The sequence below is a fragment of the Argopecten irradians genome, chromosome 1, assembly GCF_041381155.1.
Source record: "Argopecten irradians isolate NY chromosome 1, Ai_NY, whole genome shotgun sequence".
Taxonomy (NCBI): domain Eukaryota; kingdom Metazoa; phylum Mollusca; class Bivalvia; order Pectinida; family Pectinidae; genus Argopecten; species Argopecten irradians.
In genome coordinates, this window is record NC_091134.1 from 38,409,793 (window position 1) to 38,426,976 (window position 17,184).

A 17,184-nucleotide genomic window follows, 5' to 3' on the forward strand; every position below is an offset into this window, starting at 1 on the left:
CAGGTTATTAATTCATCGTCATCAATTATTAATGTGTCCATCTATAGACTCAAAACCAGTTTCTAGAATATCAAAAATTTTCATTGATAGAACTTGAATTGATGATTGTTGTTGTCTCTATGTCTATGTCCTAAAATTTAAATTAAGGGGAGATAATCTAGTATAAGAATTGAGCTGAGAAGTTCTACCTAAAATTCAAACTACTAAGGGGCAGACAATCTTGTAACCCCTATCAATTTTATATACACATACATTTGCTTCCAAAGTCAGAATTAGATAAAGAGAGAAGCATTTGTTGATTTCAAATACCTTTTGAATTATATGCCAACCAAGAAATACACGTTTAATGTAAATAGGGTGTTAAGTTTACATGAGTCTCAGATGATGAAGCTCAATTGACTATCTTATCATTATATATCTTTACCTCTCTTCGGAGCCAATCATTGTCTAGAACCTCCTGACGACTGTACTTGTCCAGCTGACCAATGGCTTTCTGTAAAAAGAATGAAGTTGAAATCGTAATCTTGCTTTTTTTATGTTAAATTACTACCTGCACCTCAAATAGTGAGATGTGATATTATCTAAATTATTCTGTCTTTACATATAAAAAATATAGAAAGGCAGAAGAATTCTGACTAGATGTGGTATTGAATAAACCAACTGGTTCCAATCATAGTACAGAAACTCATGTAACTTAGTGATTGCCTAGTCCTAGACTGGCCACCAGTCTCTAAAATATTGTAAAAAATCAATTAAATTTGAATTGATTATTTTTGTCTCTACTACCTATCTGATTCCAGGTTTCAAACTAGGGGGAGGTAACCTTGTAAAGAACACTGCTGAGAAAGTCTTATCAACAACTTAGGGTCTGATGGCCAGTCTAGCCTAGTCCATATATATTAGCAAACACATGTACCCATCAAATATTAATCATAATTAGTGTCTTGGCACAAAACTGGTTTCAAAAAGGGGCTTTTAATAGGATTTAGAAGAAAATACAAATATATGTGCAGTGCCAGTACATTGTGACCATGCGATAGCACCCATATGTTCAAAGCAATTTGGTGCAAATTGATGATAGAATTACTGATATGTATACACCTGTCTTGTACAATTTAATCTACAGAGTAGGGTATGATATAATACAACAGACAAACCTCAGAAGCCAGGTATTTCTGTTTATCCACTGTTTCTTCTGTGTGCTTGTTAATTTCAGCTGTTGCTTTTTCTTGTGATCGCTCCAAGTGATCTTTAAATAATTAAGACAATTTAATTTTACAATGAAATAAAATCAGAGACTGATAAGTCTTAGTAGTCACCTTTGTTATGGTATATTTTTGAACACAGTGATGAATTGTGCTCTTAAAAGTTTTAGTTAATTTTGTCATATACTGTATCTGTCAATTACAATGCGGATAAGCCCTCAACTCAGGTGACCAAAAGATGGCAGCTATAATGATTTAAAAAAAAAAATGTTTTTCCCATCTTTATAATTTAAAAAATACAAACAAAAGCTCTTACTCTTCATGTCACCAAAGCTGGCCTCCATATCCACAAGTTCATCTTTTAGTAGCTGGATTTGTTTTTTCTGATCCATGTCACCTTTGTCACGAAATGTTAGCCATATGTCTACTTCTTTCTCCTCCAGACTAATTTGTGCCTCTGTCTCAGCAATTTGTTTCTTTAAATCTGCAACAGAGCAAAATGTGCATCAATGTACATTAAACTTTTTAATAAGTGAAAGTACATTGTACTTACACATGTAATTGCTTATTATTTTCATACCTAAAACAAGTCATCATTTTACCTTAACTCACTTACCAGCAAGTTCATTTTCCTTATGCCGCTGGCGTCCCCATTTATCTTTCATTGTCATTATAACATCATCACGTGTTTTCACTTCTTCATTTTCAAAGTACTTTTCCACTTCTTTTGCCTGCTTCAGCAAATGTTTGATTAAGAGTTCTTGTTCTGAGAGTAGCTTCTCATTCTGAAAATAGAAATAAATACTTGTAAGAATTTTTAAAACAAGTAAATACTTAAAACATAATTTCTACTACAAAGTACAAACACAATTTACATAGGAAAATGTGACTGATTCACTATACAATATGTTCTATCATTGGTGTAACCTAGGTGTTATATACCAATTATGTACTGTGTGCGTCAAGTCCCTGTGTATGTGGCGTGTTGTTTACATGTGACCCTGTCAATGTACATGTCCTGTGGAATGTGAGGTATGTGCACAAAGTGGCCGGACCAGTCCGACGTGACATGGACATCAGCAGGAACGCAACTCAGCAATTAACACTCGCACCTACTTTGCATGCTTGTTGCGTTCTCACACCTGTCTACGTCATCTCACTTCTGTGTTCGATATGAAAAGACATGGTGAGTGACTGTTTTTTGTTTGTCTTTGTAATATTTCCTACCACTTGGTAATAAAAGATGATCAACTGAACTTTTGTCTCTGGTTATATTTGCTACGCCCCGGTGACATTGGCTACAGTGCTTCATTCCTTGGCTTCACCTTTGACATACAGTAATGCATCAATTATTAATCTTACCCTTTCTTCGTGTCTATGATTTTTATCTTCCCATCCTCTGGACTCAAACATGACATCCTCCAATTTTTTCTCAATGATTCCAATCCTGGAAAGATTAATGTCATCAGTCAATAGATGTAAATGTTAAAAAAAATTCTTTGTGATTCCAACCCTGGAAAGATTAATGTCTTCAGTCAATAGATGTAAATTTGAGAAAAATATATATTAATTGATTTAATTATTAGCTTTACCCTATAAAAAGTCCTATGTTATTTAGGTAAGGTTAATTATACATTGTATTTATATCTGTTTTAATTTCATTTGTCCTTTATATTCTCTTAATGCTTGATAAAGAAGTTGACGTAAGTGTGACTGATATATTTTCCTTTTGATCACAATAGCTGAAAAGGACATCTACATATGTGTGTGTTGAAGGCAACAAGTATAATATTTCAAAAACTATCAACACTGGTATGATAATCGGACTGCTTTGGCTGTATTGCTACACGAACATTTTACCGCTTCGTTCTTGTTTGCACTAAACTCTATAACACATAATCAAATTGGGAGAAAAAGAATGATGATGGTGCTTTAAAAACTTCTGCTACATACAAAACATGTACATACTGGTATGCTAGAATCGCTTCCTTGGCTGTCATTTGTGCTTCCTTTTTCTTGCCTCCCTTCTTTCCACCTCCCTTTTTTCCCTTCTTGCCTTTCTTTTTCCCCATTTTGTTTGTTGAATAAACTCCCTGCAGAAGCTATAAAGCAATCCTAAAAACAGAAAAAAAAACACACAATAATTTTGTGATTGAATGAACCGTTGTGTCTATGCTGTATAGAGTAACCATCTGTGTTTCACAAATCGCTTTGGCTGAAAATTAGGGGAAAGTAGTCACATTTTGGACACCTTAATAGTAAAACCTTTGTATGCTTGAAACCTATCCACATACCCCCATAACTGAGGTATGAGCAGAAAGAGAATTTTCTTTTCTTGCATTTATCACTTGAAACTCGATTATGAGTTTTTAAGTATTTTCTAATTACTGTCCGAAATTTGATTCCGTCCGAAATTTGACTACTTTCCCCTAGCATGGATTTTTCTTAGAATTTTTTGTGAACGTTCTGAAAGGGACATGTATATATGGAAAGCACATACGCACAACAATACTTAGTTAAACTTGTTTGCAAACTTGAACTTTGTATGAAAGTACCCGTCACTTGATTTCAATGAATGACAATGTAAAGTCTTACTAAACCATTTTTTGAAACCGGGTTTTGTTGTAGTCGACAAAGTGTGGTAGTTATTACGATTTTAGAAAGTATTTTAAACACATTGTGTAACATTTTAACATCCAATATGGTTCTTACTTGTTCTTCTATCTTAGTGATTGACTGTGATTTCTTTACTTAGTAATCAACCTGATTTTCATCCAAAAACTAGAATCTGCAGATGCTCGTCCACCATATTTGTTTTGACTAGCAACACGGATTACATTTTAGTTTCGTATTTTCATAATATTTGTATTTTAAATCAATACGATTATTGTCGATAAAAAAGCAGCAAATTCTCTCTATTTTCGCCGTATGGTAAGAAAGTATGCCAAGTATATTCGTATATGTAAAACAAACTGCATCATTATACGAAAATACCAGTGAGCTTTAGTAATTTTTTAACCAATAACGGGCTAGTGCAATTCCGGTTCAGAGTCGCATTTGGTCATGCCCCGTCAATCAAAATCAAGATAATTTTATATATATGTCACCAGCCAGTAAAGATAATAAATTTGCACGTAAAAATTAAACTGTCGTTTATTAAGTTGTTGCTTTTAAAGCCAAAAATGTTAACACTCTATATCTTAATTTAGTCATATATATATATTTATCTATCCTCACTTATTGCATTATTGTGGTATTATGCAAGCAAGGTACAGTCCTCAGAAATAATAATCTCTCACATAAATTAATCGGTAGTTCTACATTTCTTATGAAACATATGACATAAATTATTGACAAATTCCACGTCAATGTTTAGTATTTTAATTGATACCATTGTAATTACAAATCGTTGATCAACACGATTAAGCAGGTACAAGATGTACGCTGTACCCATATCCAAGCCAAAGTCACGCACGTTAAGCAAATGAACTACATAGCCACGTTTGAGGTGATAAAATGATTTTTAGGCAAGATAATTCACCTAATAAGGTAAACACACTACTGTCAGAGCGATTCGAGCAGTTCTAGACAAAAGTAGCATTACTCTACGAGCAAGGGACAGGGTTCGGCATACAAGATGTTTGACCATAATTAGAATGGCGGACAGCGAGCGAGTTTGCACATTTCACACGCATTTCACCACCATGGGCTTTTCTGGCATATCACAGTAAAACCGGCTGATCTAATTTCCTTTAGAACTTGATTTTTTTCTGATATATGTACAAATTGTAATGTTCTCTTAGACTAAATTGTCTCTTTAAATATAAAGACATATATAAAGTCCCAAAAGTACAATAAGTGGGGCATCTGTAATAATATCATTGACATATATTAGTAATATACGTATATTTCTGGTAATAATATTTTTCACCGTAAAAAGAAACGTTTTCTCTCTCAAAAAAAAACCCATTGTATTCTCAATTTTATTTGATCTAATAATATATGGATTAATTTGTATTAGTTTACATTGTAAATTAATAAGATGATGACGATTGATAGTCCGTTGAAACCTACTTACAAATGTATATTATTAGTTTTTTGTATACATGCTTGCATATGGGGAGGGGAGTTGGTTATAATATAAACAGGTTTAACGGACTATCAATGAGGTATCATCATCGTCATTATCATTTATACCTCATTGATAAACCTGTCTACATGTATATTCTTAGGTTTAGTTGTTGTTGTTGTTGTTTGTTTTGTAGTATAAAATAGGCCGGTTTAGCGGACTACATAATTGATTACTTCATTTACTTGATATAAAATATGAACACATTCCTCGACATTGCAGGGGTTTAGAGATAACAATTTCGACGTTGGTTAAGTACCTTGTGTCGTCATATTTTGATATAATTATCTGACGTCACATTTGCGGTTACTAGCGCTTCATGTTGGATTTGTCTTTGTCCAATTGGCATTCATATTGGCTATGAATGCCAACTGAAAGACGTTCAATACTTATATTTACATTTGGTTACAATTTTATGTTGAAATAACAAGGAATTTTGCATCTGTAATGTATTAATCATTAGTTATCGTCATGGATGGAACAGTCATTTGAACAGCCGCCTCCCGTGATCGCTGGCACGACAATTGTGACGTCACAATGATAATGACGTCATCATAAGCGATTGAAGTTCATAGCCTATTGACTGCGCTTGGTAAGGTTACATAGTGGGACTGCAGTGAAAATGTAAATATCAAATAATATTGCGATATTTCGTAAATCATAAATATATCTTAACCGTCTTCAAGATTAAAAATACACACCAAAAGGTGAGAAACGACCGCAAATAATTTTATCCATGTAGACTTATATAGGGTGCCTTGAGGATCAAGTGAGCAAACAACTCTAGTTTTCTTGAAACGGACTATAGCTAAGAGAGTGAAGTTGAGATCTGACAAGTCACATGACTAGGCGCCATTTTGGAAGTCATTTATAGAAGATGAGGATTTGACAACTTGGAATCGTCAAGTAGGATCACAATGGGTGAGTATTGGTCAAACACATTGCATGTGCATGTTATGAGTATGGAATGAAACTTCCATTTAAGTGATAAATGTGTCTCTACGTGTGTTTATACCGTAGTACAGGTACACACGTTTCCTGTTTGGTGACCCGCTGACCTGTCGATGTTGACACAGATTTTATGACACTTCCGCAGAAGTTCGCTAATTATCGGATTACCTGAATATCCATAAAATGAGATTAATAAAAGGGAAATACAGTTATTATTTCCATGTAATATATGCATTGTATTTCAAGACTGTCCTCTGATGTTTTGACATTACATTACAAACATGACTCATTCGTAAAGGCTCTCAAAAATACTTTGGGGCGGTGGGACTTTCATGTTTTGACAGGAAGTTCCTGAAAATATTTTCCTAAATAAACTTCTGATCTGATTGAAAATTGTTTGAATTGTGTTATATGTAAGCATCTCATAAATATTCTGGTTTCGTAATAAGATACCATAACTAAACACTGAACATAACTACTAACAAATCTTACATGTGGTGATGTACAGGTGACATCAAGATGATTGATGAAGTACCGGTGTATTTCTTCCTATGTGTAATAATCTGGGGGTTCGGTTACGTAGCACAGTTCCATATTATAGACTCTCAGTTACAAGTGTCAATTTTAATAGAAACATATCTTCTAAATCAAAAACTGTTTTAGGTAAAATTTACGTTGAACAAACATTAGTGATTATGGTAATTAATTTATTAATGAATCGCTTTCGCCTTGTCCTAAATGATTGGAAAATATGTGTGGTATTGATTTAAGTATTTGAAGTCTGAAAGTTTCAGGTCATGGACTCGGAGGTACATCCCAGCTCCTGACCGCCGTCCTTCCATGACCCTGGCTGTTAATAGGACGTTAAAATAATCAAACAAACAAAGCCTCCAACCCCACCCTACAATATCAGGCGGTACCCAGTACTTTTTGCCAGTTAAACCTGGCTGTGGTACGGCCTGATTTGGGCTAAATTACATCAGATAGCATACAGATGGTATAGAAAAGTACCCCCTGAAATTGTAATTTGTACCGCCTCTCCTGAAAGATAATGAAAACCCTGCCTACCCCACCCCAAACTGATAATGCATGTCTGCATATTACTTTTGTTACGTTCCAAAAGTACAATTTTATAATGATTAACTAACATTATTGCAGTGGATGTGGAAGTGACATTTGAGTATGCTGCTGAACAGGAAGATGAGCTCAACATAAAAGTTGGAGATATCATCAAAAATGTCACTATGTCTGAAGGAGGCTGGTGGGAGGGGGAACTCAATAGCAAAGTTGGCATGTTCCCTGACAATTTTGTCAAGGTAATACTAGATCATGATCATGATCATCAGATGTTGGCATTTTATCAGACTGATAATCATATTTTGACTTGTAAGTTCATACTAAGTTGTATGTATGTAAACATATAACACAGAAGAATTGACATGGACCATTTAATTTATAAGCTAAAATTTAGCCAGGAAGTGTCCATTTCTTCATGATTTATCATTTATAAAACTTTTATTTATCCATTTACACACAACATTCTTTAAGATGATTTATCATTCTTCATTCCCTTTTAAAAAGACCCGTAGTGTTATTTCAATTTGTTCTGTTTATAGTCCTGACCTAATTTATATAATTTACATAATGTCAGTGCTAGATAGCATAACCTGCTCATATGATTTAGTAATCTTCCTAGCTGAATTACAGTACAATAAGTACCACCAACAGAGAGGAAAGCTTGGTCAAATTAAAATTTTAAACGAAGAAGACAGATACTCAAAAGATTCAAATACTTCAATTCATAATTCCTTAATTCATTAAAAGTTGATTTGAAACCATGTGTATACTTATGTCATTATTGAAAAATTCAGGCGATGTCAGGAAATCATGATCAGTTTATAATCATTTTAATGCAGGCACTATTTATTTAGTAATTAGTGGATGGATATATATGGAGATGGTGGCAAGTCACTTGGGCAGATTTGTATATCTGGTACATGCTTATATTATATTTATATAATCAATAAGTATTCAAAACATGTGTTTTGTTATTTTTAGGTGATAGAAAAGCCAAAACCCACGAAGGTAAAGGAAGACCAACCTGCAGCTCCTAAAAAAGATATCAACAAACATAGAGGGGCATCCGTGCGTGAGCTGGCCAGTAAGATCAAAGATGATGTACACGTAGGAATGGGAGCACCCAAAAAGAAAGGTGAATAGATGGACATGCTACTTAAGCTGGTGTCCATTCAGCCATGTCGCATTGTCTACTGAAACTGAATTGATGGGTATTCTAGAAATAGCCACAGCATTTGTGTTAAAAACATTTATTTCCAATACATATATATGAGAACACTGGTCTATGCGTAAATATATAATAAATTAATATCAAATGTTAAGAGTCAAGCTAAGGCTTTAGACTAATTAATGGTATCCATATACAAGCATGCTTTTTTATGGTTTGGGCTGCAAGCAGTTTTTCTCTGTCTAGAAGCCCTATTGGCTACATGTTCTGTATTCATGTGACATTTTTTTACAAGAAACCTTTTTTTGTGGGGAAAAATCTGCACATCCTGAATGTTGCAACCGTATTTCAAATTTGTTGCAATATTCTGTTACCTTACAAATACTTTAATATATCTCAATGCAACCTGTCAATTTTAATAGAAAACTACCAGGAAGTGATCTTATCAACATTGATATGAATCATATATACCAGGATAATACCCTATATATAGAGCTTTTACTAAACACAAATATAAAACTATTTACACAGTATCACAGATACCGAGGTAAGTCATGGAGCCAAATTTGAAGTATTGATCAAACTCATTATAATTATAGCATATTAATATCAGGTCAAACCCCTCTTAACTTCAGGAAAACAATGATTTAAGCATAAGGACATAACTCAATATCCACTTGTTAGCCCACCATCATCAGATGGTGGGCTATTCAAATCGCTATTTGTCCGTGGTCTGTCGTCCGTCCGTCCTTCCGTCCGTCCTTCCGTCCGTCCTTCCGTCCGTCCGTCCATTAACAATTCTTGTTATCGCTATTTCTCAGAAAGTACTGAAGGGATCTGTCTCAAATTTCATATGTAGGTTCCCCTAGGGCCATAGTTGTGCATATTGTATTTTGGGACCAATCGGTCAACAAGATGGTCGCAGGCAGCCATCTTGGATTTTGATAGTTAAAGTTTGTTATCGCTATTTCTCAGAAAGTACTGAAGGGATTTTTCTCAAATTTCATATGTAGGTTTCCCTAGGGCCCTTGTTGTGCATATTGCGTTTTGGGACCAATCGGTCAACAAGATGGCCGCCAGGCAGCCATCTTGGATTTTGATAGTTAAAGATTGTTATTGCTATTTCTCACAAAGTACTGAAGGAATCTTTCTCAAATTTCATATGTTGGTTCCCCTAGGGCTCTAGTTGTGCATAATGCGTTTTTGGACCAATCAGTCAACAAGATGGCCGCCAGGCAGCCATCTTGGATTTTGATAGTTAAAGATTGTTATCGCTATTTCTCAGAAAGTACTGAAGGGATCTGTCTCAAATTTCATATGTAGGTTCCCCTAGGGCCATAGTTGTGCATATTGTATTTTGGGACCAATCGGTCAACAAGATGGTCGCAGGCAGCCATCTTGGATTTTGATAGTTAAAGTTTGTTATCGCTATTTCTCAGAAAGTACTGAAGGGATTTTTCTCAAATTTTGTATGTAGGTTTCCCTAGGGCCCTTGTTGTGCATATTGCGTTTTGGGACCAATCAGTCAACAAGATGGCCGCCAGGCTGCCATCTTGGATTTTGATAGTTAAAGTTTGTTATCGCTATTTCTCAGAAAGCATTGAATGAATCTGTCTCAAATTTCATATATAGGTTCCCCTAGGGCCAAAGTTGTGCATATTTCGATTTGGGACTGATCGATCAACAAGATGGCCGCCAAGGAGCCATCTTGGATTTTGATAGTTGAAGTTTGTTGCTGCTATTTCTCAGAAAGCACTGAAGCGATCTGTCTCAAATTTTATATGTAGTATGTTTGCAAAAGTTTGAAAAGCAGAGAAAAGATCCCTCTTTCCATTGTCAGACATAGATCATTCTTTGGTGGGCGCCAAGATCCCTCTGGGATCTCTTGTAATTATAGATCTGTTTTCATTTTTCAGCTGCATGTATATTTAAATTTTATAAAAGAACTCATCTTCTCAACAGTAAGCAAAATTATCTATCGATTTATAATATTAGGAAAAAACAAGTGTTAATGAGTTCTGTAACTTGAAGCTCATGCAAAATGTACCATATTTATGCCTCAGCCATGAGATTGTGGAGGGGGGTATTAGTATTACCTGTTTCTGTACTGCTTTGTCATATCTGCTCCCATTTTCATATGGAAGCAGTTGTATTTTAGTTTTACAGAAATTTTATTTCTGTTTCAGAAACACAGCAAAACACCAAAAGAAAAAAGGCAAAAGTGGTATTTTCTTATGAACCAGAAAATGCTGATGAACTAAAGTTAGAAGTTGGGAATATTGTAGAGGTTTTAAAGCAGGTAGGTATAAAACATGGTAGAGTGGTAGATACTACAATGTGCTCATTTGTAACTTCTTTTGGAAAAATTGATTGATTAATGACCAACATTGGCAACACCTGTATAGATCTGATCAGAACCTCCTGAGTTTTAAAATACTTTTATCACATGACCAACATCGACAATACCTGTATAGATTGGAATAGATCGGAACAATTCAGAGATATCCGAGCTAATTTAAACTGTCGAAAATCAATATTTAAATTCAATTATTTAATAGTTTTGCTAAAATTTATACAAACTTTACAAAACTCAGTATATGGGAAGTTTAAATGAAAAATATGTAGAACACTTTTAAATGCTTTTTCTATAACATAATGAGAACAAGTTTTGGACCATACAACTTTTAAGCTTATTGCCATAAAGTGCAGAATTGAGACAACAGCAGCTGAAGTCACTCGGATTAGTTTTTAAAATTCAATGTCTTTAAGAAGTGGGTTATTGTATTTTTAACGTTTTATTACTGGAAGGATTTATTTGAACATGCATAGTTTTAAGAGTAGTTACAGAAATCTCTTCAAAATGTTTCAAAATTTCAGTTCACCTTTTTAGTGAAACTTCGAAGGTTTTGTTCTGTTGGAAATTAAGATCTGAAAGTTACTAACCTAGCATCTTTTTGCTACATAGTGTTTAAATGGATTACTTTTGAAAATCTTTCTAATACATGAAAATTACCTTGTTGTTGAACCTTTACCTATATGTAAATCCAACTTATCTCAAACTATTCTATTTCACAGAATCACTGTTTCTAATACACAATTTAGAGGATTATAATACTTCTAGTGAAAACATTTCTTGTGTATTTCATTCTTTTAAAGATGAGTTCTTTTTCAAATTTGAAATAAGGTAATGGCTTGTTACAGGAAGAAGAAGGCTGGTGGGAAGGCAGTTTAGATGGAAAAGTCGGAGTGTTCCCTTCCAACTTTGTGGAAGAAATAGAAGAATCAGAGCCAGAAAAAACTCCTGGTAATCTATCAAATTGGAATACAGACCATGTTTTAATTGTATATACTGTACACAGTGGTATGGTGGCTTTCAGGCTTTACAATGGGATGTATTTCAATTACTCAGTTGATTGAGTGGTAGATCAGTATTAAAGCTTAGGGCTTGCTGCACTACTCTCTTTCACATTACCATTAAAACAATCGTCAAAACTACTGAAAATCATTCACATTATTTCAACAAGACTTTTATGTTGTAGTTTTAATAAATGTATATGTGAATAATCACACAAACAAACATGCAAAATCATGCAAAAATATCCTATTTTTTAAAAGATAACATTGCCATGTCTTACAGTGGGTTATCTCCCTTTAACTGTTGTGACAGATTTGTCAAAAAAAATCATTAATAATGAAAGTCACATGTGTTTCGATTTTTGATGCATATTCTGTGATAAATGACTTGTGTTGCAGAGGAGAAACCTAGTGAAGCACCTGTAGAAGGCAAGAAGAAGGTGATAGGAGGAGTAGGCTTAGGCAATATATTTGAAGGAGGACCAATAAAACTCAAATCCACAAATCTAAAAAACACAGATAAGGTGGGTGATCAGAGTATTTACTATTGTTAGGTCATCTGACCCACGGATAAGGGTGTGTACTGATCCACCTTGGCCTTTTGATGGAACTAGAAGCAATAATTTTGATTTTGTTTCTTTTGCTTTGATCTGACTTGATCCAACAAGTGATAACTGCTTTACAAAAAATTGATGAATCTAGTCTTTTGCATGCATTCAATCATGCCAATATTAAGATTCTAATATAATGTACGAGATTGTGCTTTAAGTTGGTTTTTAAGATGAGTGTTTCTCTAGTTTGGTATTCTTTATGTCATTTACTCAAATCCAAGAATGATTTTGTTATTTAATCACTCCTTCTCCAATTCTGAGGTATTTACAAGTTTTACTTTGTTCAAGAGTTTTGTCCATATTAATTATTAGCTGCAATATTGTAGCTCAAAAGATTTTTAGACAGAAAATGGTGTTGTCTTTAGAGCAACAATTGGTGCCAATTACTGCTAATGAAGCAAAGAAATTATTATGCAAACCATTATAAAACGTTTGTTTGCATTTAATCGTACTTGTTTGATATCGCTTACCTTCTAGGCAATAAAACTGAACCACATGAAATATCAAATTCTCATCGAGACATTATTTTTTACATAATGTATATAAAGGTCTTTCTGAGGGGAATTTATACGGCAAGTCCACAAATTGTTACTTTGACGTCTTGTGACGGGTGCGGTAGATATTAAGAATGGTGGTTATGTTGGTTTCAGACAAAAATAATAAGTAAATGCATGTTAACGCATAAAATAATATGAAACCTACAGAAAAGTATAGAAAACTGTGCCCGAGTGATTTTCGGAGGCAGTGCTCCACTAATACACATAGCGACCAATTCGTACTCGACTTAAAGGTATAGTAGGCTGGGTATGTGTATTCTTTCTAATTAATTAAATGTTTTCTGTGTGATTTAATCTTAGGCCAAAAAAATTAATTGTTAGTTTCGCAGGCCACTTTTTTAAAAAGTCAGTGCGGGCGGCGGGAATATTTTTTATTTTTTATTTCTCTGAAAACAAATGCGGCAGATAACATTTTATTTTTTTTCTCACTTGAAGGACATGAAAATCAATGAAAACACGGGTAGAAAATGTAAATTCTTACTCAGTCTTTAAGAACAGCTTTTAAATATCTCAATCGTCACTATATCCAAAGAAAGCCCGTTGAAAATACATAATCCTGGGAGGAAACATTCCGTTTTGAGCAAATGCTGACATTGGTAGCCATTTTTTACCGGAAATGAAAGGTGCATACTAAAATTGGAGCCAATTCTGGGTGCGTTTTCGAATGGAAATTTTGGGCGAGTTCGAATGGAAATTTGGGGTGCGTTCAATGCGGCGGTCTCGATTTTAATTTTTAGCTCACCTGGTCCGAAGGACCAAGGTGAGCTTATGCCATACCGTGGCGTCCGGCGTCCGGCGTCCGTCGTCCGTCGTCCGTCGTCCGTCGTCCGTCGTCCGTCGTCCGTCCGTCCGTCCGTCCGTCAACAATCGACTTCTTCTCCATAACCGCTGGTCGGATTTCAACAAAATTTGACTGGTAGCATCCTTATGGGCTACTAACTGAAAATTGTACAAATGATGGGGCTGACCCCCCAGGGGCCTGAGAGGCAGGGCCAAAAGGGGTCAATTTGGCTATTTCCATATAAACGACTTCTTCTCTGAAACCAAGCATGGGATAGCACCCATAATGCAATGGTAGCATCCTTATAGGGTGGGGATTCAAAATTGTACAAATGATGGGGCTGACCCCCCGGGGGCCTGAGGGGCGGGGTCAAATGGGGTCAATTTGGCTATTTCCATATAAACGACTTCTTCTCTGAAACCAAGCATGGGATAGCACCCATAATGATAGGGTAGCATCCTTATAGGGTGGGGATTCAAAATTGTACAAATGATGGGGCTGACCCCCCGGGGGCCTGAGGGGCGGGGTCAAATGGGGTCAATTTGGCTATTTCCATATAAACGACTTCTTCTCTGAAACTAAGCATGAGATAGCACTCATAATGCAATGGTAGTATCGTTATAGGGTAGGGATAAAAAATTGTACAAATGATGTGGCTGACCCCCCGGGGGCCTGAGGGGCGGGGTCAAATGGGGTCAATTTGGCTATTTCCATATAAACGACTTCTTCTCTGAAACCAAGCATTGGATAGCACCCATAATGCAATGGTAGCATCCTTATAGGGTGGGGATTCAAAATTGTACAAATGATGGGGCTGACCCCCCGGGGGCCTGAGGGGCGGTGTCAAATGGGGTCAATTTGGCTATTTCCATATAAACGACTTCTTCTCTGAAACTAAGCATGAGATAGCACTCATAATGCAATGGTAGTATCTTTATAGGTTGGGGATTCAAAATTGTACAAATGATGGGGCTGACCCCCGGGGGGCCTGAGGGGCGGGGTCAAAAGGGGCCAATTTGGCTATTTCCATATAAACGACTTCTTCTCTGAAACTAAGCATGGTATAGCACCCATAATGCAATGGTAGCATCTTTATAGGGTGGGGATTCAAAATTGTGCAAATGATGGGGCTGACCCCCAGGGGGCCTGAGGGGCGGGGTCGAAAGTGGCCAATTTGGCTCTTTCCATATAAACGACTTCTTCTCTGAAACTAAGCACGGTATAGCACCCATAATACAATGGTAGTATCCTTATAGTGTGGGGATTCAAAATTGTGCAAATGATAGGGCTAACCCCCCGGGGGCCTGAGGGGCGGGGTCAAAAGTGGTCAATTTCCATATAAATGACTTTTTCTCTGCAACTTAACATGGGATTACGCTCATAATGCAATGGTTACATCCTTATAGGGTTTGGATTTAAAATTTTGCAAATGATGGGGCTGACCGCCCGGGGGCCTGAAGGGTGGGGTCAAAAGGTGTCAATTTAGCTATTTCCATATAAACGACTTCTTCTCTGCAACTAAGAATGGAAGAGCACTTATAATGCAATGGTAGCATCCTTATAGGGCTGGGATTTGAAATTGTACAAATGATAGGGCTGACCCCCGGGGCCTTAGACGGCAATAGATGCGAGGTCAAAAGGTCAATTAGGCTACTATTTTCATATAAATTACTTTGTCTGTGAACCTATGTATTGGATAGCATGTTTGTATGGTATCAATAGCATCATTGTATGGTTGTGATTCAAAATTAAACTTTGGGAGTCAATTTGCTTATTTTTCTAATTGTCAGATTCTTGTGATAATTACTAACAAAAAACCAGGTGAGCGATACAGGCGGTCTCGATTTTAATTTTTAAGTTATGGCGCATAAAAACGTTGGTGCGGGGGGTAAATGTCGATGCGGCGGGACCTGAGAAACTAAGAATTAATTTTTTTTGGCCTTAACCTGATTTTTTTGACACTCAATCCTGAAGTTTTAGGATAGATTTCCATGTATTTGACCCTGACCTGAAAAAAGTTTGCAAGATAGCTAAGGTTACATACTTTGCTTTAAATATGATTGACCATTCTACACAATAATGTTTAGAGTTAGGTATTGGTTATAGGTTTCTGTGTAATTTGACCCTTTTCTGGATTTATTTATCCAGGCTTCACACTCACCCCCTGATCCAGTGGTCAGACACATAGAGGAGGAAAAATCTCATGCAGTCACCAAAAGGGAGAAGCCTGGTAAGTCTTTATCTGTTTCTAGCTGACATCTTTCTAGTATGCACTGACAGACTTCTCTATTAGATGGTAATAGCACTTAATATTTTATTGATCTTGTATCATTAACATTTTTACTTCTGTCTTTAACCAAAAACACATTTTTCTCAAAATTGTTGAATTTACCTTGTCTGACAGTTCCAGATTCTTCTAAGGAAGAATTGTAATCTAGAGCTTGTTTTGCAACTTACTATACTCTTATTTGCAACCTTGTTAAAACTAGTTATAACAAGAGAAAAATGTGCTTTTTCAAATGACCTATTTCTCCTGTGACAGAAAGAAAATTCACTTTGAATTGAAAAGTAAATAAGTTGAATGGAATATTTTTGTATCATCTTATTTGAATCCTTGTTTTAATCAAAATTTGGTGAATGCTAACACCAAAGAAAGCTCATGTTTTGAATTTAAGATAAATCGAACTAGATACCAAAGAAATCAAACTATAATGACACTTTTGATTCTTTACGTTAAACTAAGAAAATACCTTAAAGGCAGTACGTTTCAATGTGCAGACATGTTAACCTTTGGTGACCAAAAAGAGGTAGATTTTTGCACGCGGCATTTATCACGACGCGTCAGAGATATATAAATATCAATAATATGCAAAATAATTACAAAAACATATTTTGTTAACAAATTACATGAATGTTTTAACTTTGATTATCACCATAGGCCTTGTATTGGTGGCCCATTTTGCATTTTTTAAATGTTAATTAAGGCTTACTTTACATTTAGAAGATGAAAAATGCCAATAAATACATTGTATTATTTCAATGCTGTTTCTCACCTTTTTTAATATACATTTTGTCTACTGTACTTGTTTTATTTTTCTTTCACTTTTTTGTTTTTTTTTTTGTAATACAAACTGGACTCATTTTCTTTCGATTTATTCAAGAAAAAATACAAATATTTGTTTCTAAAATTTACATCAGTATTCTAGAGAAATAATCCTCCTGAAAAAAAATTATAATTTTTTTAGTGATATCCTGAAAAAATATACCAAAATCTGGCTCCTTTATTAGAATCACCCAATTCCAAAATGGCGGCCATTACGATTGCAAAGTTTATGACTTTCAGCCGACACT

At 35.3% G+C, this 17,184-nt stretch overlaps 2 protein-coding genes across 9 annotated transcripts in view; one reads left to right on the plus strand and one right to left on the minus strand.

Moving 5' to 3' along the window:
• LOC138327067 (coiled-coil domain-containing protein 83-like) overlaps positions 1-17,184 on the minus strand; it is a 35,695-nt gene that overhangs the window by 3,819 nt on the left and 14,692 nt on the right. For 2 of the 3 annotated variants that reach the window (XM_069273070.1, XM_069273061.1), the window contains 6 exons: positions 3,174-3,320; positions 2,568-2,652; positions 1,822-1,990; positions 1,522-1,689; positions 1,158-1,249; positions 425-493 (listed from right to left, as the gene is read on the minus strand). In XM_069273070.1, the coding sequence (XP_069129171.1) occupies positions 425-493; positions 1,158-1,249; positions 1,522-1,689; positions 1,822-1,990; positions 2,568-2,652; positions 3,174-3,277 (687 nt within the window). In that variant the 5' untranslated portion in view covers positions 3,278-3,320. Of the gene's footprint in view, positions 1-424; positions 494-1,157; positions 1,250-1,521; positions 1,690-1,821; positions 1,991-2,567; positions 2,653-3,173; positions 3,321-3,917; positions 4,051-17,184 lie in introns of those variants that run through there. The other variant, XM_069273055.1, reaches the window with a different exon arrangement.
• Positions 6,102-17,184, plus strand: part of LOC138327030 (SH3 domain-containing kinase-binding protein 1-like) — a 46,291-nt gene continuing 35,208 nt past the window's right edge. For 5 of the 6 annotated variants that reach the window (XM_069273025.1, XM_069273038.1, XM_069273033.1 and 2 more), the window contains exons 1-7: positions 6,102-6,255; positions 7,444-7,601; positions 8,344-8,497; positions 10,717-10,829; positions 11,732-11,834; positions 12,284-12,408; positions 15,982-16,063. In XM_069273025.1, the coding sequence (XP_069129126.1) occupies positions 6,252-6,255; positions 7,444-7,601; positions 8,344-8,497; positions 10,717-10,829; positions 11,732-11,834; positions 12,284-12,408; positions 15,982-16,063 (739 nt within the window). In that variant the 5' untranslated portion in view covers positions 6,102-6,251. Of the gene's footprint in view, positions 6,256-7,443; positions 7,602-8,343; positions 8,498-10,716; positions 10,834-11,731; positions 11,835-12,283; positions 12,409-15,981; positions 16,064-17,184 lie in introns of all 6 variants that reach the window. The other variant, XM_069273030.1, reaches the window with a different exon arrangement.